This window comes from Cricetulus griseus (genome assembly GCF_003668045.3).
Source record: "Cricetulus griseus strain 17A/GY chromosome 1 unlocalized genomic scaffold, alternate assembly CriGri-PICRH-1.0 chr1_1, whole genome shotgun sequence".
In the NCBI taxonomy this organism is placed as follows: domain Eukaryota; kingdom Metazoa; phylum Chordata; class Mammalia; order Rodentia; family Cricetidae; genus Cricetulus; species Cricetulus griseus.
The window spans coordinates 200,202,338-200,225,535 of NW_023276807.1; the positions used below are offsets into that span (position 1 = coordinate 200,202,338).

Here is a 23,198-nt window from a genome sequence, read left to right on the forward strand (position 1 = left end):
GTTGGATATCTCAAATGCTTTTTTACCTCTCCCTGTTTGAGACAGAGTCCCTTGAACTTCTGCTTCTGCCTCCACCTCTGAAGTACTGGAATTACATGTGTTCACCAGCACCTGTTTGGTTGTGGTTTTTGTTTGTTTATTTTTTATAGTGCTAAGGATTGAGCCCAGGGCCTAGTATGTGCTAGGACAAGTTCTGTCTCAACAAGCTATATTCCCTGGGTCCTTGGGTTTTGAGACACTGTCTGAATATGTAGCCCCTTCCTGCCTCTACTTACTGAGAACAGGAATTAGACATGGTCCACCATACCTGCCTTTGCAGGGCTTTTATGTAGTGTTTGGTACTATCTGGAATTTCAGGTACATCAACTGGGGGGTCTTGAAATACCCACCCCACCCCCTTGGATTAGGGATATCTGTTGTTATTCAGAACACGAACTCACTCTGTGGACCAGGCTGGCCTTGATCTCAGATAATGGCCTGCCTCCAACTCTGTCTCCCAAATGCTGAGATTAAAGGTATGTGCCACCCCAGCCCCCAGATTTTTAACACCCTAGTTCAGTGAAATATCTGTTATAGAGGAAGGAGACCAAGGTTTAGCTAAAGACCTAGATATAAATTCTGGTGTGCCACTTGTGGTTTAAGGTGTTTAACCTCTCCAGTCCCATTTCCTCGTGAGAAAAAGGCAGTCACAAAAAACGTCTCCAGATTTGCTATGATTTGCTGTGTTAATTTAGCAAATTGACAAAAATGCCTAGTTGATCTTAAGAATTAAAGGAATAATAATAGCCAGGTAACCAGAGCTAGGATGGATGGCTAATGACTTGTTTTCTTTTGTCTATCCTTTCAGATCATCAGAAACTAGAGCGAGAGGCCCGGATATGCCGACTTCTGAAACATCCAAACATTGGTGAGTGTCTGGCAGAGTCTGGGAGTGTTTCCATAGGAGGCAGGGAGAACAGAGGTTGGTTAGTTGTGTGTGTGGAGTTACCTCTGGTCATGGATCTTCACCTGGTGTCTTTTCTTGCCTGAGTAGGATGGCAGCTGTGTGTCAGAATTTTAGGGCTTTCTTGTTTAGACATGTGAGTATCTCCTTGGCTATGGTGCCATCTCAAGGCTGGGATGTGAGGCTTTTGAATATGTTTCAGACTCTCTTTTTCCCTCTGTCTTTGGGCTGAAATCCAGAGTTCTCAGTGTGTGAGGTTCCGGGCTTACCAGTATGCCAGTCTCTCACCAGAGGCCATCCATAGCCTTCATGAAAGGCTCAGGATTTTGTTCCTGAACCTAAAAGAGTTTTGTTCCTGTTGCAGTGTCCTGCACACTCTGGGGGTTTCCATGGTACTCCTGTTTGTTCCCCAGAGCCAGGAAAGCAAACTGCCTGTCTGCCTGCCTGGCTTCTCTGGAGAAGGAATGGCAAGAGCTGCTCAGATGAGGAAGCAGAAAAACTTGAGAGGATCTCTCCCCGCTCCCACCCCGCTTGGGGTACAAGAGGACATTGTTGGTTGTTCTAAAGCCTGAGGAGGCTCGCCTGCCATAGCCCACTCTGGCTTAGTTTTACATTGTTCAGCTGAAATAGTCTTTGCCAAAAGTGTTGGCCCTGATCTGCAGCTCCTTACACAAGGGACAGAAACTGGGTTGGCTGCAGCGTTGACTTGAGGCAGGGAGCATCTCCTAGGTTTTCCTGAAATCCCTGAGTCATCATAAAAGATAACACGTGTTCTCCTCAGGCATGGCCTAAATATCAGGGCTCCCAAAGTGCCTTGAATGCTGCCTTCTTAGCTCTTGGAGACTAAGGCTGAGGGGTGGCTTGGTGAAGAAGCTTGATGCTGCCTCTAGAGCTGCCCAGCTTCTGGCTTCCCAGATCTCAGGGCTCAGAGTGAGCTCTTATGTGGAGGAGCTGAGGTCAAACTCCAACCCCCTGGGAGAGGAGCAGCTCTGAGGTAACCAGAACTCCAAGCATGCAGGGCTGTTAGATCACAGTCAGCAACTTGGGTTACACCGGAAGCTGATTGGTGTAGCCAGTGCTCTGCTCCACTTGGTGCAGTGTTGGCCATAGAGCTGCTGGAGTTCCTTGGGAGTCTCTTAGGTTAGCCTTTTCACCTGAAAAATATAATGGGGACCAGTATATTACCATGGACAGGAGAGGACAATGGAGAAACACCTAGAACAACTCACAAAAAAAGAGGCATATTTGTTTGACTAGTTCAGTGATATAAAAGCTTTTGTATTACTTGCTAATATATAAAAATGAGATCTCCCCAGGAGGTGTTGGTGCACATCTTTAATTCTAGCACTCGGGAGGTAGAGGCAGGCCTGTCTCTGAGTTTGAGGCCAGCCTGGTCTACAGAGTGAGTTCTAGGACAGCCAGAGTGACACAGAGAGATCCTGTCTCAAAAAACCAGAAAAATAAAGTAAAATAAAAATGAGATTTCACATTTTGGAAAAAAAAAATTCTGTTTCTCTGCCTTTTGAACCAAAAGGCTTAGCTTTGAAGCTACTGTCTGCTGCCCCACCATTGGGAGAGGTAGCACACACCTTTAATCCCCATATTTAGGAGACAGAGGCAAGCAGATCTCTATGAATTTGAGGTCAGGGTGGCCTAGATCCATTGCTCAGGGGACAGGGTAGAGGTGGGGATGGGATGATGAGGGAGACGGAAGCATATTGAGTTTTAGGCCTGTGGAGCTATTTAATAGGATCCTGTCTCAAGACAAAACAAAACATAAATAAAGCTACCTACCAAGTCAGGTAATAACTTCCCTTTGTGTTTCTTGTGATCAACTCAGATAGTAATGATGAATTGTGTCTAGTAACTTCTGCTTCATCTGTGACATTGTAGAGTGTTGACCATGAAAAGGTGAGGGTATAATAGTGACAATTGAGAAATCCTCAAGAGGGGCAAAAGTAAGGTCCTAGCCTAAAAAATTTCTAGCCTTCCTTTTATTATTTATAGAAATAAGTATATATAGTTTATGACCTCTTAGATGTTATGTAGTTTGGTTCCCTTACCTTTCTGCAGTTAGCTTAGAATAAAGGCAGAGGGTGGAAGTATACATTCCATGTGTCTACACTATTGGCAAGCTGTAAAACCCAGGAAAAGCAAGCATGGTATAGTCACTTTGGTATCAGATTGCCAAAAACTGTGCCTTCATTTATGACTTCATATGTCCTGAGGGATGTGTTGGTCTAAGGACCAATTCCAGGGTTAAGGATAGGCAGAGAGAAAGGCAAGCCAGGACTGTGCTCTGAGAGCATTGTCTGGCTGGACTCTCTGGCTTCTGGTGGGAACCAGGACTCCTGGAGATGTGGCTGAGCTCTGGGTCCAGGAGGCAAGGGTTGCCATGGATCCAAACCTGGCTTGTAGCTAGAGAGGAGACAGATTGTGTCCTTAATTCACTACTCCTCTCTCCACTGCTGTATCCTTTAAAGCTATGGCCCTTTTGGTTCTGGCCTTTTAAACTCCATCCCAAAGGGTGACAAGCAGACTACCCAGTAGCCTTGCACACTTGAAAAGCTGAGAGCAGAGATCAGATCTTCAACGTCTGGTTGTTGCCAGACTTGGTAGCATTGAAATGGATGAGTATTGGTGCAAGGAGCCAGGCGCTCGCAGTTTTCCCCCAGTACATTTTCTGTGCTGAGTTAAGAATCTATTGGAAGAGTGAACCCTAATGTAATCTGGGTTTTGAGTAATGGTGTATCATTGTCGGTGGGGTATTCATAGTGGAGAGAATCTGTGCATGGGAGTCAGGGGTAAATGAACCTTCTGTTCAGTTTTGTTGTGAACCCAACACTGTTATAAAATAAAAATAGAGTTGATTAAAAACAAGCAAACATAATGCCTGTTGGGTGTAAGATACACTGCTGAACTCCAGAGAGCGTTGGGAGAGTGGCTAGCTGTAGGGAGTTAAGTGGAGGAGGAGCTGGCTAGAGCTCTGAAGTCTGAATGGAGTGTGTGCTACCTGTGATCTGCTTGCTCTCTGCTCTAAATTCCTCTAATGAATAGACTCTGTCTTCTCTCGTGCTGAGCTGCTCCAGCAGTTTCGATCACAGCCTAGCCCAGCGTTTGTGGTTTAAAGCAGCACTTCTCAAACTTTTATGTGCTTACAAATCAGCCAGGGATCGTGTCAAAATTCAGATCCTGATTCAGTAGGTCTAGGGGGAGGAGCTGAGGTTTCTCCTAGCTTCAAGGTCTCCAGGTGATGTTAATGCTTCGGTTTGTAGTCCATGTAGACCTTGGAGAAGAAGCCCAGGTTTGTGACTTTGCAGTCAGGTTTACTGGGTTTGGATTTCTGCGTTCCTATTTAGAAGCTGTGACCCTAACAAATTGTTTAACCTGTATATGCCTGCCTGCTTTGTCCTTTTAGTCCATTCATGAAGTTGGCAGAGGGAGAACACAAACATACAAGTAGAGATTCTGAATCCTAGCTCCTCCACCCCTGCCCCAGCTCAGCTGGTAAATTATTCAAGCCTGGCTGCAGTAAACCTCGGGCCCAGGACCCATCTAGCTGATAGTAAATGTAGCAAAAGCAATCAAAAAGGAAAAGGAAATGAATTGTGACTGAGCTTGTCCTAAATCTTATCCCCAAGTTGGGAGGGCCCAGACCTGCTACAGCTGGCCTTTGTGGGACAGACTTAGTTCTGTCCGAGATCCCTGTAGTAACAGCCCCATTCCCACTGTGACATTATGAAGGACATTTTTAAAAGCATACCTCATTTTGTTTTTAAAGTTGTGTGTGTGCACGCGTAGGGTGTGAATATAAGTGTCCTCAGAGGCCTGAGGCATTGGATCCCCTGGAGATGGAGTATAGGCAGTTGTGAGCTGCCCAGTGTGGGTGTGAGAACCAAACCCAGGTCGTCTGCAAAAGCAGTAGGCACTCTGCTGAGCCATTTCTCTAGCCCCAGTTGTAGACATTTTTTGTTTGTTGGTTGTTTTGTTTTGCGAGGCAGGGTGTGTAGCTCTGGCTGTATGTAGGCTGGCCTCGAACTCACAGAGATCCGCCTGCCTGTCTCCAAAGTGCTGGGACTAAAGGTGTATGCCACCCAGCTCAGATATAGACAGTTTTAACTGAGATATGTTTTCAGTGTTTTTGTTGTTATTGTTTTGAGAAAACTTTTAAAGTAAATGTAGCATATTGTTGGCTGTTTTTGAAAAATCTGAAATAGCCACTCACAGAATTTGGGTTGTAGGTTTCTTGGTCCATGAGAGTATAAAATGCTGAGTAGAACTTTCTTAGGTCTGTCCCTTTTCTCACTGGTTTTAGAGAATAGTAATTGGGTTTATTGCTGAAGTGCAGTCATGGTTTGTTTCTTCTCCCAGATCTTCCTGACAGTAGACTTGGTTTGGTCCTCTTGGTCTTGGTGTCTTGTGATGACAGTGAAATGGGCAGGACATGAGATGGCTTTGTTCCATGTGTCCATAGTAGCATTTATGTGACTAGTTACATATTTGTGTAACTGCTAGTTAAAACCTGTCTTCTCCTGGCTCCTTTCCTCACAGCCACATTGCAACACTGTTTGCTTCAAGGTAGCCACCTAATGAATACGTTAAACCAATTAGAATGGCCAGAGCTGGCAGGGACAGAGTGGAACTCCTTTACCTAAGAGAATAGACACAATGACTCATTGTCATTCTGTGATGTTAGTTTGCCATTCTTATTGCTAATTTGCCAAGTCAGTTGCTTCAAGTTTTGCTATGTAGTGTGACTTTGAACTGTTTTCTTTTGGAGCCTCTTTCCTTTCCCTTCAGGTTGGGATGTCCTAACTAGTTGCCTGACAGAATTAAAGCTAGAATTCAGTAAAATACTGTCATAAAATACTTGACATGGGCCATGAATGTAGCTCAGTTGGTACAGTGCTTGCTAGTCATATACAAGACCCGGGGTTCAGTCACTTGTACCAAATAAACCTGGTGCAGTGGTGCATGCCTACGGTCCCAGCACTCAGGACAGGGAGGAGGCAGGAGGAACAGGAATTCAAGGTCATCCTCAGCTACATAGTGAGCTCAAGGCCTGCCTTGGTTACAGGAGACACTGTCTCCAAAAAAAAAAGAAAAAAAAAAAAAGTGACAAGTGACCCAGTGGTTAGCACACAAGAATAACTTAATTAAATCTTAATCATTTTAATTTTAATCATCAAGAATCAGCTGTGCATAACCTGGCACAGTTACTTTTCCTTGTCCTTGGTTTCCTGTTAATTTTCTTTACAAATTAAAAAGAAAGAAGATAGAAGTCTCATTCAGAGCCCCCTTGTCTTGGCATGCCGGGTGTCTTGCTTGGAGCTAGGCTGGGTGGCCTGGAAGGATTAGTTTTCTGCTCCTGCTAATCCCCACCCACCTGCACTCTGTGTGTGGCCTTCCTCCAGAAGGGCAAAGGCCCTGGTGTCTGTGCATTTGGCCCTGTTTTCAGGCCTGCAGTGCTAGGGGGCTGGGTGGTGGAGTATTGAGAGGAGGTTGTCCAGGTGAGGCCAACCTCAAGGCTCAAGGCCAAGCCCAGCAGGACAGGACACCTGGGCTCCCCTTGGGAGTGGTTGTTAGCTCCAATGTGTTGTCCTGTCAGCTCAGCATCTTGCTACTGTTTGTCAGCTCCCTAATGAAGCTGGTCTTTGGCTTCTGGGACATCTGATTTCCAGGGGATTATTTGTGTTACACACATTAATGCTTTTTAATAGCAAAATTTTAATTAAATGGAAAGTCCTTTTGGAAGCAAGGGAGCAGCTGCAGCAGGACTCAGGATGAGGCACTGACTGAGGCCACAGAAGTGAAATGGGGGGGTGGAGTGGCAGGGGTAGGTAGTTTGCCTGGGCCTGGGTTAGGTGGGTGGGAGGGCAGCAGGGGATCTAACTGTGGTTACTTCCAACCTAAGAACCTTCCCCTATCATGTACAGGCTAGAGAAGTGAGGAGGGTTGTAAAACCATAGAAGATTGACTAGTATGGATGATGTAGTTGTTAGGCCTCAGGTTCAGGCTTGGCAGGCCTTGGAGTCCTCTTCATTCCTCAAGCAAGGAAGAAGGGAACTGTGGTGATTGATGGTCAGTACCATGTGGCAGCTGAGTTGTATGTTTTGCTTTCCGACTGATCTTGCTGCTTCAGTCATAGGGACATAGGAAGTGCAGCGTTTAGGAGGTGCTTTGGCACTGGACCGGGCAGCAGTGTGGGTCTGCCAAGGAAGCAACAACCATGATTTTTTTTTTTTTTTTCTGCCCAAGCACTTCACCAGTTGCTTTGGTGTCAGGCCATTCCTGAAATGCTCTGGAAGGTATTCCTGTAACTGCTAAGTATTGGAGCAGAGGTCAAAGGCATAAAGGGAATCTTTTGAAACCAAAGGTTCCCTATAGGAAGAGTTTGGGTGAGAGGAGGGACAAAAACATTCACACAGGCAACCAAAGCAAGTCCTGTTTGCATTAGAGTGATGCTCAGGGGTTGGCATTTAACTCAGGGTTGGCTTTGTAGGCAGAAGCTAGTGAGACCTCAGAAGACATTGAGTTGGTCTTTTGCCCAGGAGCTTTAGAGGCAGGCAGGCAGGCAGGCAGGCAGGGCCTTGCTTTGCACTTGGTGAACTGCCTTCTCTACCTGCCATCCTCTTGGACCCATGGGTGATACTGTTGTAGGTATATTGTGAGCACTCTCTCCTTGGCTCTGTTGCTTTGGTGCCTAGTGTGTGGGCTGGCCCACATTGCTTATAGGCTGTAGTTAAGTGGACTAGCTTTTGGAGTCTGAGACCTCTGAAGTCTGATCCTCTGGTTGTTTTCTGTAAAATGGAAGTAGCAGTCATCTCAGGGCAGTGTAATAAAGCCTTGAACGCTCTGTTCCTCCTAAATGCCATCACCTAGCCTAGGATCTGGCATATTGTATTGCTCAAAATAAGCAGTAGTATATGATGTAAGTCTACCCCAAGGCTGGCACACAGTATACATTTAATAAATAGTTATTTGTGATTTGGCATGTTGGTACATGCCTGTGCTCCTAGTATTCCAGGCAGTAAGGTAGAAGGATTGTCGCAAGTTCCAGGGCAGCTGGGCTACATACATAGCAAGACCCTATCTCAAAAATAAGAGTTGAGCATAGTGGCTTATCACTTCTTTACTCCTCACACTGAGAAGGCAGGCAGATCTCAGTTAGAGGCCAGTCTAGTCTACATCATGAATTCTAGGCCAGCCAGGGCCTGGAGGTGGGGGGGCGGAAAATATGGCTTAGGAGGTAGAGTGTTTGCCCATCATGCATAAAGAAGTCTGAGTCTCTCAGCACTACACTAACTAGGTCTGGTGGTACATATCTTTAATTCTAGCATTTGAGAGGTAGAGGCAGGAGGATCAGGAGTCTGAGGTCATCCTCAGCTGCATATTGAGTTTGAGGCTATATGTGCAGGCCCTGTCTCAAAACATCCATTGTGATGGTTGCCTGAGTACGTGTGTGGCCTGTGCCACATGCCTTTCTGATGGGTTCTTCCTTTCCCCAAACCCTTTCATCCTGTTCCCATTTGCTCCTCTGGAAGAACTCCTGGGCTTTTATTTCTTGCCAGTGTCTCTTTCTATGCCATGTAACTAGCCCCTCTAGGAAGGTTCTTGCTTTTCTCCCTCTGACTGAATTTTTGAGCCATGGAGCTTCTATCTCTTGCCTTCAGGCATAGTAGAAACCAAGCACTAGTCTCTTGCTGTGTCTGTGTACCCCTGGCCTGGGGAAGCGGGGTACTAGGTACATTGCTACTTTTCTCTGCAGCATCTTCAAAAGCAAGCCCTGTGAGGCTGATAAGATGGGACTGGGTGGGGTTGCTACAGAGAATAGGATTTCTGAGTTCCTTTCTGCTAATCTCTGTTCCCATCTCCTCTCTTACAGTGCGTCTCCATGACAGTATTTCTGAAGAAGGGTTTCACTACCTCGTGTTTGACCTGTAAGTGCCACTTTCTGAGGGTATGGGGACCTTTCTCTCCAACTGGCTGAAGATAAAAGCTTGGGAGAGGCTAAACTGGGTCTTCAGCCTCTGCTGAGGGTTCCTCTCCATTGCTTGAGGAAGAGGACTGGGATGAGTGTGCCTGCCCAAAGCCACTCCTCTCGCAGAGGTCTCATTGTCACTCACTGTCTCATAGAGCATGAGCCTCAGGGTGGCCTTGCTCCTCCTTTCTGTTCTGTGCATAGCTTGTTTCTTGGTGTGTTTTCCTTATTTTTGGAGAAATAGAATAATGATTCTTTGCAGTTCTTAAAAATTCTGGGACGTTGGAGGTAGCTTTTATGACTTGTGAACTGCGTTCCATTGGTCCCTCTTCCACTTTCAGTTGTTCTTTAACGTCTTAAGAGCGGCTCTTTAGCTCCTGGAAAGTGCTGTCCAGTATTATCAATGGTTGAGTTTCCGTATCTGTGGTCTCATCATTCTTCACCTTTAGCAGTAGGTCTGCCCTTGCACTGCCATGTGGTAAAGTTCATATCAGTCTTAAGTAAAGCTATGACTCTTGTGGTCATTAGATTATTCTTCTTAGATCCCTATATCGCTTTCTGAGTGTTAGTGATTCTGTTAGGTCACAGAAACAGAACTGTCAGGAAGGAGGGGAGAGCCATGCTAGCCCATGGAGAAGAGACTGAACATGTTCTGGGCTCCCAAAGTGCCCAGGGTGTCGGGGTGGCTCTAAAAGCTTTTTTACTCTATGACTCTTGCCTGTTGGATGCTGGAGTTGGCAGTGGACCCCGCCTCCTCTGACCCTTTCTTCTGTCGGTTGCAGTGTTACTGGAGGGGAGTTGTTTGAAGACATTGTGGCCAGAGAATACTACAGTGAAGCTGATGCCAGGTGAGAGAAATCTTGGTGTTTTGACACTTGCATTTTGAGTTTAGCACTGACATAGGTCCTGGCTACTTTTGGGGGGCGGGGCGAGGGGCAGGGGCAGTATTGTGTTTTGTTTGATAGTCATTGGACTCTGGTCTGTAAAGCTGTAGTAGGGCTGCACTCTGTGTATAGTATTAGAAGTTACAAATTCAACACCCTCAGATTAGTTTCTTTAAAAGCCTCTTCCAGGACTCCTTTATCCTATTACCCCAGAAATACCTTTTTTTTTCCTTCATTATTATGTACTCACAAACATACCCAGTGGCCACTCTACGCCTCTTCTTGTGTGTACAAGGTCCTGATGTAGGGATCTGGGGGATCAGAGCTGGAGAAAGCATCACTTTTGTCCTGAAGGGTATGAAACTGGAAAACTTCCTCAGGAGCTTTCAGCCTTTGTCACCTTGTCACTTCACCACCATGACCATTTCAGCATGGGTCCCATGGCTCAACCCCCAACTCTTCATCAAAGCCAGCGGCTCTTTTGTCTGATACCTACATCGTGGCGTTCAGGTGGCCTATCCTGCCCACCTTAGCTTTTCCCCTTTACAACCTGATTTTTGTTATCCAGCCTACAGCTTATCTGGCTTACGTGGTGGCTCAGGCCGCCTCTAGAGAGTGGGGGAGTGCAGCTTCCTCACGAATTTCTCAACCCTGAACAGCCGATGTTTGCTGATCAACTTCAGATGCCTCAGCCTGGGGAAAAATTCTCAAGTGGAGAGATGAATTCCAGTGCCAGCAGGGGAGGACCAGGCTGTGGGTGGGAGGAGGCGGTGATAGCTCTGGGAGCTGGGGGTGGGGGACTGTACCAGTGGGCTTGGCCTGGCTCTGCTGGGACACTTCGCACTTTTGCCATTTTTGGCCAGAAGGCTCTCCCTGCTAGCTGGGCTCTGTTCTAATTATACATTTCTGTGGAGACTCGCCTCTGCAGCTCAGTCTTAAGGTTCCTTTGGCACACTGTTGGGCTCTATGCTGTGGAGGCCCTAAGCCTCAGTGTCTAGGTCTGACAACATCCATTGGCCCCTTGGCTCTCTTAGGAGCCTCAGTACCAGATTTCAGAGAAGCAAATCCTAAGTGCAGGCCACTCAGGCCAGCACATCTAATGTTCTGCAGATGGGCCCACCACACCTGGCAGAGATGGCTGACTAGACTCTACCAGCATTCTTCAGCCTCAGTGGTACTAACCTTTAGCAAAGATAAGATTCTTGTAATGAAGGTCTCTCCTATGCATGATTAGAACTAAGAAGCATCTTTGAGCAGTTGATACGCCCCTTTCCAAGTTGTGCCAACCAGAATTGTTTCCATTGCCAGTTGCCCCTTGGAGGGCACGCTCACCCCTACTTGGGAACTATTGCTCTGGAGTACTCATACCTGGTGCTGGGAATCTGACTACAGGGCTTGCAGGATACTTTGCAAGGTAGACAGTCCGTTCTAAGAAATAGCAGCTGAGTGTGATTCTGAGCTAGGTTGTCTTTTTCTATGCAGAATCATCAGAAATGCTTTACAGGGACCCCACTTAGGGTCTTCTTCTTCTTCTTCTTTTTTTTTTTTTTTTTTTTTTTTTGGTTTTTCAAGACAGGGTTTCTCTGTGGCTTTGGAGGCTGTCCTGGAACTAGCTCTTGTAGACCAGGCTGGTCTCGAACTCACAGAGATCCGCCTGCCTCTGCCTCCTGAGTGCTGGGATTAAAGGCGTGCGCCACCAACGCCCGGCTCACTTAGGGCATTCTTAAATTATTTCTGGAAAGGTTCTGTGTGCTGTCTTTCTCATCCCTGCTGGATGAGAAACTTCAGAGCAGTTAATGTCTTAGGTAGTACGAGAAAACCCTTCAAAAGTCCCTCTGTAAATGGCTATGTGAAGGCATGCGCCATGCGCCCATCCTTGCACTCTTCCCAAGGTACACCATAAACATCTTCCCTAAGAAAAAGTTTACTTAGGAAAGAGAAGGAAAGGCCTTGGATGGTCGTCTTACCTTGCGTAGGAATATTTAGCATCTTTCAGTCTCTAGAAAACAAATGACTTGTTTTGGACCTTTGCAGTCAAAATAAGCCATGGTAAACCTCTATTCTAGTCTCTGGAAAACCCATATAACTTTACATGGGCCTCAGTTTCCTTTCCTGTGAAGTAAGTGTTGATGATGAGAAAAGTGGCATGCTTCTGTATTCCCAGTAGTCAGCCTGAGGTGGAAGGATCATGAATTCAAGGCCAGTCTGGGTTACATAGCAGGTTGCATGCAGGCCAGCTTATAATAACTAATAGCAGTAAGACCTTCCTTCAAAATAGGAAAAGGAAAGAAAGAAAGAGAAAAAGGAAGCTATTGTAAATTAGTATAGCCATTTTTGGAAAACAGTATGGATGTTTCTCAGAAAAGCTAAAAATAGAGCTGCCATATGATCCAGCAATTCCACTACTGGGTAAATACCCAACAGAATTAAAATCAGTATGTTAAAGAAATGTCTGCACGCCCACTTTCATTGCAGCATTATTCACAATAGCCAAGATACGGAAACAACCTAAATGTCCATCAGCAGATGAATGGATTAAAAGAGAATAATATACACGACTGAGCCTTTAAAAGGCCAGGAAATTCTGTCGTTTATGACAAGATAGGTGAACCTGGAGGACATTGTGCTAAGTGAAACAAGCCAGGCACAGGGAGACAAATATCACATGATCTTACTTGCATGTGGAATCTAGAGAAGATGATCTCATAGAGGTAAAGAAGAATGGCAGTTAGAGGCTGGAGTGGGTGGGGAAAGGGGAAGTCAGGAAGGAGGGACGGGTTCCAGCAGGGGGCTATAATTAGTAATTTGTTTATTTATTTGGTTTTTCAAGACAGGGTTTCTCTATGTAGCCCTGGCTGTCCTGGAACTCACTCTGTAGACCAGACTGGCCTCAAACTCACAGAGATCCACCTGTCTCTGTCTCCTGAGTGCTGGGATTAAAGGCATGCACTACCTACTCCCAACAATGTTTTAAAATGTATTAAAAAAAAAAGGAACATTTTAAATGTTCTCACTGGAAAGAATAAATATTTGAGGTGGTATACATTGTATCAGAATGTCACATCGTCTTATTTTTCAATGGATCATAGGGCAGCTCTATTTTTAGTTTTTCTGAGAAAAATCCGTACTGTTTTCCAAAAATGGCTATACTAATTTATAATACCAACAGGTTGAGCTAGATAATATTCAAGGCCCAGGGTTCTAGCTTATTGTTCAGTCAGTGTCGTCCACACAGGTGGCCTTTGTGGAGGTGGTTTAGCCCTGCACTGATATTTCTTGTGCTGCTTTTTCAGCCACTGTATACATCAGATTCTGGAGAGTGTTAACCACATCCACCAGCATGACATTGTCCACCGGGACCTAAAGGTACCTTAACTGGCTGACTTCCTTTGCCTCCTGCTAGCGACTTGTTGGCGCCACCTGGTGCTCGTTAGTGGTACTGTGTGAGCCCAGAGTAGGTGCCCTCTGGGCTCCAAGGTGTGTGTGTACCTCATAAGGTTCTCCTTGTTCCTTCTGCAGCCTGAAAACTTGCTGCTGGCGAGTAAATGCAAGGGTGCTGCGGTCAAGCTAGCTGATTTTGGCCTCGCCATCGAAGTGCAGGGAGAGCAGCAGGCTTGGTTTGGTAAGGGTGACCCTGTCTTCCGGGAATGCAGCCTCCACCCTTCCTCCTTTTCCTGATCTGCCTTCCTCTTTCAGAACTAGAAATCAGGCCTTTAATGGTCCTGGCCTTTTCAGAAAGTGGAGGAGGGTAGGAGGGCACCGGGTCCCTCCTGGCCCTCATGACTCAGTACAGTGAGTCTGGCTGCTGTCTGCAGTGCGTTCTTGTTGCCTCTGGGGAGGTGCTTGAGTTCCTGGTAGGCACAAGTACTTGCTTTCTGATTTAGATTCCAGGCACTACGAGAAGCCCAGCCCGTCACTGTTTGTAGCCTGAGTGCTGAGAGTGTATGGAGTAAAGCAACAGGGTTAGAAGGGCTTTGGAGAGAGTTACAGATGTGGACTTAATGAGAGAGACAGTAGGTTCAGTGTGGCTCTGCCTTCTCTTCTGCTACAGGTTTTGCTGGCACCCCAGGTTATTTGTCCCCTGAGGTCTTGAGGAAAGATCCCTATGGAAAACCTGTGGATATCTGGGCCTGCGGTAAGCACATGCCACACACTCAGCTTTTTGGTGTTATGGGCCCTTTGCTTCCTGTGATGACAGAGAGAGAGAGAGAGAGAGAGAGAGAGAGAGAGAGAGAGAGAGAGAGAGAGAGTCCCATTCCTTCTGGGTTCCACAACTGTCTGCTGTATGTGAAATCATGGTGTTCTCTCTTGTTCCCTTGGGAGGACTGTTCCCATCATGCCCTCCTCGCCAAGTGAATTCCTCAGTTATGTTGCATCCTTCTTGGAGAAGGATTTGCCCACGCCCTAGAGGATAGTTTGTACCTAAAGAGGTCTCTGATGCACTTGGTGATGTGAGGAGTGAGGCCCAGCAAGAGGGACTAGAGGCACAGCATTATTGGCTGGCATCCACCTCTGACTCTGACGTTTACCTTTCTGGGTGGTTCTGAGCCCTGCATGGCCTTTCTTGGTTCCTCAGGGGTAAGTGACTGACCCCAATCAGTGATCTGTGTGTTCTGTCTCGCAGGGGTCATCCTGTATATCCTCCTGGTGGGCTACCCTCCCTTCTGGGATGAGGATCAGCACAAGCTATATCAGCAGATCAAAGCTGGAGCCTACGATGTAAGGATGGGTTTTCTGAGAGCTGAGCAGGCACTCCTGGAAGGACAAATTCCCTGCCTCTAAGGGTCTGTCCAGGGGAGTGATGTTATTGTCATTTGATAACAGGGTGTCAGGGGACTTTGAGGATCCAAGGATGGGCATACAGGACTCAATTCTTGCCACCATATGTACAGAGAATAGATTAAAAGAAAAACCCTCCTTGCTAATTATAAAATTAAAGAACTCATTGAAGCCCCTTTTGATCTATTTCTGCAAAGAGCAGAGAAGCTGCATGGTATGTTAGACCACACAAGGAGAATTCTAGAGCCTTCCTCCACTGCTTTGGTTCCTTGGACACATTGTAAAGCCCTTAGTAGAAATATAAAGTTGAAGCAGATAATGTTGGAGTTCCCTTCCTTCACTGATCTGATACATTGGCATTCTAACCATTATTGTGCTGTCTTCATTTCCAATTCTAAGTTGTCACAGATCCTGGGATATTCCCAGGAGTTCTCCAACTCTTGGGTACCACAGAGTATCCCAATTGTAGGAGTTGGAATGAAGACAGCCTACATTTCAGGGTAGAAGGCTCACAAATTTCCTATCTCCCTTTCCCCTGTTCCTGCTCCTTAGTTCCCATCACCAGAATGGGACACGGTGACTCCTGAAGCTAAGAACTTGATCAACCAGATGTTGACCATAAACCCAGCAAAGCGTATCACAGCTGACCAGGCTCTCAAGCATCCATGGGTCTGTGTAAGTCTCATTGCCCCCAGTCTCGGAGATTGGAGGTGGCAACCCTAATGTATCCCTTTACCCTCGTTGCACAAGGATTCAGGAGGGTAAGGGGATGAGTCCAAGGTCAATAAATGTTATCTGGGGATTTGAGAGGCAAAAAGTGCTAATAGGTCTTTACTTGTGAGGCAGTAATTTGGTCCTGTTCTTGAATTAGAGCAGGTTATTGTTGATACAAGACAGCTGATGCCCAATGTGAAGTCCCAAGCTTAGGGTATACATGGGCCTCAACTCTTATCAGGACCCCAGTACATAAGCACAAGAGGCTTCTGACCCACTGAGATGTGCCCCTGAAGCAGAGTTGTGGAGCTCTTGAGCTGAGTTCCGAGGAACTTGTAGGCTGTCGATGTGGGTTGATATACTGTGTTTTCACACACCATTCTAGTAAACTGAAATATCTACCGTCAGACAAAGGAATGGGTCTGGTACAGTGAAGCATCTTGAGTGATGATGCATTTGTTTAGTTGCCTCTTTGTGCTGGTCACCAGGCAGTTCCTGGAGATGAATGGGGCATGGGGAAACAGATATTCAAACAAGCAACCATGCTTATAATTAGACAAATACACAGAAAATGTAACAAATTCAGGGGTTTCTACTGCCCCAGATAGGCATTAGGGTCACAGGAGGTTTTATGGAGAAAGTGATCTCTGTATTGGTTCTTAGCAGATGACTTAAGGGTCCCCTCAGGTGTTACCCTGCAGACAGAGGTTAACATAGAGACAGTGAGAGGCCATAGAAAAAGGTGGCCTGTAGGGAATGTTAAGTAATTTGATTTTCAGTGAGACTGTGACTAGTGACTCAGCAAAAGAGTGAGGTGAAAAAGATTGCATGACATACCAGCTTCTGCCTAAAGAGTTGAGATTTTTTGTTGTTGTTTTACTCTGCTTTTTTTTTTTTTTTTTTTTTGAGACAGGGTTTCTCTGTGTAACCCTGGCTGTCCTGGAACTCACTCTATAGACCAGGCTGGCTTTGAACTCACAGAGATCTCTTGTCTGCCTGCCTCTGTCTGTGATTTTGCATGTAATGTCACTTTGGAAGCTATGTAGAAAATGGAATTGATGAGCAAGAGGCTGGAGTGAAGGAGAGGGCAAGTCAATGGGTATTGCTGGATTTAATTGGTTAGTGATCGATGGTTGTACAGTTCATGGACCCAGAAGAACTAGATTCTGAGAAAAGATGATGACTTAGTTTTGTAGGCAGTGAGAGTGGTGTTAAAGAACCTCGGGCTGAGGCACCTGGTTTAGTGCTAGAATGCTTTCTTGGTATACATGAAACCCTGGGCTCCATAAACAGCACTGAAAGAGAGCATGGAATGTGGAAGAGAGGGGGCTGTAGAGAGTAGAAGTGAGAATTTGGAAGCGTGGCCTGCTGTTTCTGTGCAGGTGATGCTGAGGTTTTAGAAACATGGAATTGTTCTTGTACTGAGCAGATTCCTATTGTGAGCTCTCTTGCTTTGGAAAAAGGAGAGATGGCCACTAAATACCAGCATTTAAGGACAGGGAGAGTTTAATGAGTCATACAAAGAGATTGAGAGTAAGACTATCTATAATCAGAAACGATAGAGAAGCTAAGAAACAAGGGGGCCTTAGTGAGACCATCAGCAGCCAGACACTGAAAATCCCTGAGAAAAATAGGAAAGAATTCCCAGCTCTGGCCAATGAGAGGCCATGGTTTTGTAATTTCATAGAGATAGTGGAAAACAATAGGGAGATACTTGTTTGTCTCTGGATAAGTGAGGCTGAGACCTCTGGGATACCAGGCAGATGGGCCATTAGCAGATGGGCCAGAAAGTTTTGTGTTTTCTTTGTCATATAAATGTACATTGTTAGTTGTGACAATTTAGCACATGCTCCGTTTACTATACCAGGCACTGTACACATACACATACACACACACACACACACACACACCTTTAATCTACTCCCCTTCTTCCCAGCCTCCAGGAATCATTATTTTTGTTGCCTTTACCTTTTTTTTTTTTCTAAGACAGGGTTTCTCTGTGTAGTTCTGGCTGTCCTGGAACTCACTCTGTAGACCAGGCTGGTCTCAAATTCACAGAGATCCGCCTGCCTCTGCCTCCCAAGTGCTAGGATTAAAGGTATGTGCCGCCACCGTCTGGCTCAGGTTTACTTTAAAAAAAATTTTTTTTAATTCTGTATCTCTGTGTTTTGCCTGCATGCATGTTTGTGGACTATGTACATACCTAGTACTCATGGGGGCTCAGAACAAAGTGTCAGATGTTTTGGAACTGGAGTTAACAGATGGTTGTGAACTACCATGTGGGTACTGGGAACTGAATCTAGGTCCTTTGAAAGAACAGCAAGTGCTCTTGACTGATGAGCCATCCTCCTGCCCCCTACTCTTTTATTTATTTTTTTAACTTCCATATATGAGAAAGAACACATAGTAAGTAATGCCTGTTTGTGTGTGTCCACCAATTCCAGTGATTTTTTTTTTAATAGAAGCTTGAATATAATGTAAAGATTACAGAAAAGAATCTAATACTGTTTGAAGAAGGACAAGTTTGGAAAGCAAAAGGGGAGAGGGATTCTTGGTCCTGGGTCAGAGGTCCACCCTGGACACAAGGAAGGACACATCTGAGACTTGGGTTAGGTTGGGAATAAGGAAAATCAATTTGGGAATGGAGACTGAAGCAGAAACAGAGCATAGACAGTAGCCTCTTACTTCTCTGTGGAGAATTTTACACAAAAAAAGGGGGATGGAGAAAAGGTAGAGAAGGTGAAGAGAATTGCTTTGGGATCCAGGAAAGAAAAGAGGATCAGCGGCATTACCTTTTTTTTTTTTTTTTTTCCAAGACAGGGTTTCTCTGTGTAGTTCTGGCTGTCCTGGAACTCACTCTGTAGACCAGGCAAGGATTGTGGGAAGTTGGACATTCTAGGCCATAGCCCCTAGCATTTATTTTAACCTAGCTGACTGAGATAGCAATAGTAAAGAGAGTGATGACCAGCTCAATTGAGGCACTTAAGAATCACAGAAGCACTGTATGTTGGAAGTTTGTGGGACCACCACTTACAGTCCTGTAGCCCTCAGGGACATTACTATAGTATAGTATTAATGCTTACATTATGACCCTAAGTCAGCAAGGAAATGCAGACTATGTCTGGTGCACTCAGTTTAAGGAGGCAAGGACATTAACAGCAAATTCTTTTGAAGAAATAAATGAATAAATAAATCCTTCCAAAACGATGAAAAAGGAATTGGATATGGTGGTGCTCACCTATAATGCCATCAGTTGGGAGGCAAGACCAAAGGATCTTGAATTCAGGGCCAACCTGGGGCTATGACAGAAGACCCTGTCTTAGAAAAGCAAAAAATAATTTCTGCTTCAAGGTAATTCTTAGCTTTTCAGATAGTTTCTTTCAAGAACTTGTGGGATGTGTTTGAGGGGTTCCGGAAAGGCACCCTGTGTAGCTGGAGCCCTGTCTCTCCCTATGCAGGGTCTGGACTATAGCAGGTACTCAGTAGAGAGTTGCTGAAGAAGTCGCTAAGCCAGTCTCCCATCACACCAGATATTCCCCGGTTGCCTTTGAAAAGCTCTCTTGGCACCTTCATCCCGAATCAGTTTTTGGTGGTTTTCTTCTTGTTCAGACTGCCTTTAACATAACCTTGAGTGGTTGGTGGCACTTGTGTTCTAAGGCCTTTTCTCACCTGTGACCTCATTTGATCAGCACTGTGGGAGCAGAGTGTGTGAGAATATGCTGTCACAGCCGTCAGTGCTGTGGTGACAGGGGACTGAGGTGAGGGACAGAGGGTCTGTGATGGGGGTCTCACGGGCTGTCTGTTTGGCTTCCAGCAACGATCCACAGTAGCATCCATGATGCATCGCCAAGAGACAGTGGAGTGCTTGCGCAAATTCAATGCCAGGAGAAAACTGAAGGTGAGCCCTACTTCTGGATTACTGGCCTCAAAATCGTGTCTTGTGACAGTGTAGCTCCTGTCTGGTCCCAAAGTAAAGCCCCTCCTATTGGAGCTAAGCTGAGAAGGTTAAGGTTGTTCATGTTGGGACATAAGAAAACTCATGTTCTTGGGCTCTGGCCGAGAGCTGCCTTTGTCAGAGTCCAGGCTGCCTTCTTCTAAAGTCCGTTTGGATTCACAGGGTTTTCTTCTTTCCCCAGGGTGCCATCCTCACGACCATGCTCGTCTCCAGGAACTTTTCAGGTATGTGTTCCCAGCTGTGCACTTTAATTCTGCCAAGGTGAGTGGGACAAGAATGAAATTTGGCCAGCCCAGGAAGCACAGGTGTCTCAGGCATCACCTGGAGCAGGACAAGCAAAGATCCTGTTTTGAGGGCGGCTGCTGCTGGACTCCTTCACCCAGTTTCTTCAGAAGTGCAGGAAAGGGCTTTTCTGGGGCTCTAGATCATGAATTCTGTTTCTTCAGACCACCTAAGAGTAGCTTGCCCAGCTTCCCACATGCCTTATCCCTAAGTGTTTGTAATTCTCCGGAGACTCTTCAGTACTTTGAGATTTTAGCCAGTCTAGGGTATTGGAGAATGCACTGGAGTAAGAAGGAAGATGAGATACGGTGTGTCTTCTCGTTGCACCCACTCGAGGTCATCTCTTACTTCATTGTGTCCAAGAAGCAGTGCCCGATAGAAGTTATTCCAGGTGTTTAAACCTCTCACATTGACTGAGACGTACGGCACCATCTGTGACACTAGCTGTAAAAGTGAAGAAATAGAGACCAGCGATGGGGAGGGGAAGGAACTCATTTAATTTGCTGAGGAACTGGGAGAGTTGGGTAGGTGATTTGTAAATCACACTTGACATTTGTTTTTAAGATGCAAGACATTCCAGTCCCCTCTGCAGCATCCATTCCCACCCTCACCTTCATTGTTTGCCCTCAGTTGAGAGCAGTGGCTTTTCTGTGAGGAAAAGATTAGTGTCAAGATTTAACTGAAGACAGAAAGGTCTCTCCCCAGCTTGCTTTTGCCCATGGTCTTCCCTTCCTCTAACCTCCAGCCTTGCTGTTTTGGTCCAAGACCCCTTTTCTCATCCTTCTAACAAGACCTCTTCCCTTGCTTACCTCCTGCACCGCCATGGAGAGGGGCTTGTGTCTTTGATTTCAGGTCTGCTAACCTGGTTCTGGGTTACTGGAGAGCTTTGGCTTGGAGGAGGCTTCAGGCAGGAGGACTAGGGCTCCATAAACTCTTGCCCTTGGACCCTAGCGTTCCAGGCTGTCAGGACCAGATGACCCTGGTTTGGAGGCTTATTATGCCGAATGCACACTAGAAGGTCATGGTTTCCTCCAGGAAGGGAGCAGGAGTGTGTGGCTTGTTACCTCCCACAGAGATAGCATTGTAACCCCCACGGTGCTCCTTACCCTGTAAACTCTTTCAACATTATTTTCTTGATTTTAGAGCTTCTTAGAGGACACTCAAGGGCATTTCTGTGCTGCCCATAGAGTGGTGATATTTCCTGTCTCCTCTGAGTCAAAGAAAGGTGAAGACAAGCTGCTGCTGCTTGTGTAGTCTGACCAGTCAGAAGCAAGAGCCCTGGTCTGTCACGTCAGCCTCTCTCCATTTCAGGAAATTAGTGTCATGGTTTGAGGCAGTCAGGCTCTTCTAGGAAAGAGCCTTGACTCATCCTTCAAGAGCCTTCTGGTCTTTGAGTTCACTCTATCCTAGGTTAGAAGGGATAGCAAAAACAAAACAGCACTGCAAGCATTCCATGTTGGCTTCTCCTGCCGTAAACTTGGGACCGGTGAGGACAGAGCCAAAGACATACAGAAGGATGTACAGGTGTAAAGGATGCTCACTTATTTCTTTAGGCGCAAACTAGACTGTTTCCCCAGTTGATCCATGGGGTACAATAGTAGGACAGATGTTGCATCTACTCTGACAGCCTTTATTTCTGGGCCTCCTTTCCTGGGCATCTTCATCCTCAGTGCACAGTGAAATGCAGACTGAGAAAAGCCACCTCTCTTCTCTGACTCCTTATAGGGAGGAAGGCCTGTGTCTAAAGGAGGAGCTAGGGCTTATCCCAAGGGCCATGTGGGAGCCTTCCCATGCTCCAGTCCTCTGTTATTTGGAATGTGTGAAGGACATGTGCTTCAGGCACTGTAGTAACAGGCTCATTTAAACTCAGAAAAGGTACCTACCTTCCACCAGGTCAGGCTTTTACCCTTGGGCTTTTAACTTGAAGTGATCATGGGACAAGCAATGAAGCCATTGCCATGAAGTAGAGGCATGGTATTCAGCCTGTCCAAGCCTCACAGGCCCCCAGACTGCTGTAGGGCTAGCTGCTCCTGCCTCCTCAGTCTGCCCCCTGGTGCCTCCTCTACCCTAGCTCGGCTGGCTTGGCCATGCCACCCGGGCCTTGCTGTGCGAGGGCGGCCAGCGGTTTCTACGCCTCATGCTGGGGCATGCTCGCTGCTGACTGGCCCCCGTGGCTTTGCGGCAGCTCTGTGCACTGAGAGACTGTATCCCCTCAGTTGGCAGGCAGAGCTCCGCCCCCGCCTCGCCTGCCGCGAGCGCCGCCGGCCTGGCCGGGCAAGGTACGTGGCATGAGTCCTCCCTGACCGCCTGCCTTGGCTCCCTGCCACCCCAACAGTAGGGCCAGCATGCCAGGCCCACTCACCAGGGAGGCGAGTCCCATGCTTGTGGGCTGAGATGGGCATGCCATACGGACCACCTAACTTGGCATCTGCAAGCACATTGATGTTATGAAGGCCCCTAACCAGCCGTGCATGCTGGGCGCTTGCCAACTCTCAGGAGGCAATAGCCTGGGGACTTGGAGTTGGGCAGTAGGAAGGAGCCTTTCCTCCAGATGCCCAAAGGGCTTCACCTGCAAACGACCCTGGGCATGGCCTGGAGCTGTGTAGTGCTGACTAGAATCTTATAGCACAATTTAAAACCCCTCAGAGAAAGCCTCAAAATTGTGAAACCTGGCGTTTACAGACCTGCTGACCTAAAAGGCTGTGGAGTACAGAATCCTCAGGGTCGGCCATCCCTTGGCCTGACTCTTAGCCCTGTCATACTCTGAGAAAATCATGTCAGCTCTCCCACCCCTCATCTCTGTAACGGTAACAAGTAACACAGAGATACTTAGGCACACATATGTTCTCAACTGACTAGACAGGACCACCAGCCACCTGGGAACTCATAAAACAAAACCCTGATGCCAAGGTTCCACACCAGACAAAACAGAATCCTAGGTGGATGGGATAAGTGTAAGTGTTTTGTAAAGTTTTCCAAGTGATTCTAGTAGGCATCCTGAGTTGAGAATCAGTGTGTGACAGTAGGTGGTCAGGCTTACTGCTGTAAACACATTAAAAATTTACTTGCCCAAATACAGCATGACTGGAGTTAAGGATAAAGGCCTTTTTTTTTTTTTTTTTTTTTTTTTAAGAACCAAAATGTTGTGTTGAAGATATGTTCTTTCTTTCTGTCACTGGAGAAAGAACACAGTTTAGATAGGAGTGTCCACCTGAAGGACAGAGGATAGTGGCAGCAGTCACAGCGATGGTCAGGATCAGTGGTTCTTACGTGCCAGGCACTCTGCTGAGTTATTTTTAGGCATGGTTCCATTGTATCCCCACCACTGTCCTGTGACCTAGGGGCTGTTTCATCCCATTTTACAAACAAATAATTTGAGACTCAACGTGGTTAAGTAACCCACTTGTGGTCAGTCACAAAACACAGCAAGCAAGTGGTTAGAACCAATATAGAAATCTAGGGCAGTCCAGGTGAATCAGAGTTGGGCTCATTCTATATCCCTGTGCCTCCCAGAACTCTCCCACCCTCTGTCTACTGCCTTCCTATGACCTTTGTGGCCTTCGGGTGTCACCGTCTGCCTGATATAGGTCATCAGCCTTGAATATAACCCCATGGCTGGCTGGAATGTTTGGCAGCTTGTAATTCTAGCCAGTCCATGCT

At 46.4% G+C, this 23,198-nt stretch overlaps 1 protein-coding gene across 23 annotated transcripts in view; it reads left to right on the forward strand.

Annotated features, from left to right (window-relative positions):
- Camk2g (calcium/calmodulin dependent protein kinase II gamma) overlaps positions 1–23,198 on the forward strand; it is a 62,143-nt gene that overhangs the window by 15,145 nt on the left and 23,800 nt on the right. For 12 of the 23 annotated variants that reach the window (XM_027387525.2, XM_027387521.2, XM_035452124.1 and 9 more), the window contains exons 3-13: positions 848–907; positions 8,829–8,883; positions 9,707–9,772; positions 13,102–13,174; positions 13,328–13,430; positions 13,860–13,943; positions 14,433–14,527; positions 15,140–15,262; positions 19,116–19,199; positions 19,438–19,480; positions 21,755–21,817. In XM_027387525.2, the coding sequence (XP_027243326.1) occupies positions 848–907; positions 8,829–8,883; positions 9,707–9,772; positions 13,102–13,174; positions 13,328–13,430; positions 13,860–13,943; positions 14,433–14,527; positions 15,140–15,262; positions 19,116–19,199; positions 19,438–19,480; positions 21,755–21,817 (849 nt within the window). Of the gene's footprint in view, positions 1–6; positions 516–847; positions 908–8,828; positions 8,884–9,706; positions 9,773–13,101; positions 13,175–13,327; positions 13,431–13,859; positions 13,944–14,432; positions 14,528–15,139; positions 15,263–19,115; positions 19,200–19,437; positions 19,481–21,754; positions 21,818–23,198 lie in introns of those variants that run through there. The other 11 variants (XM_027387522.2, XM_027387526.2, XM_035452129.1 and 8 more) reach the window with 4 other exon arrangements.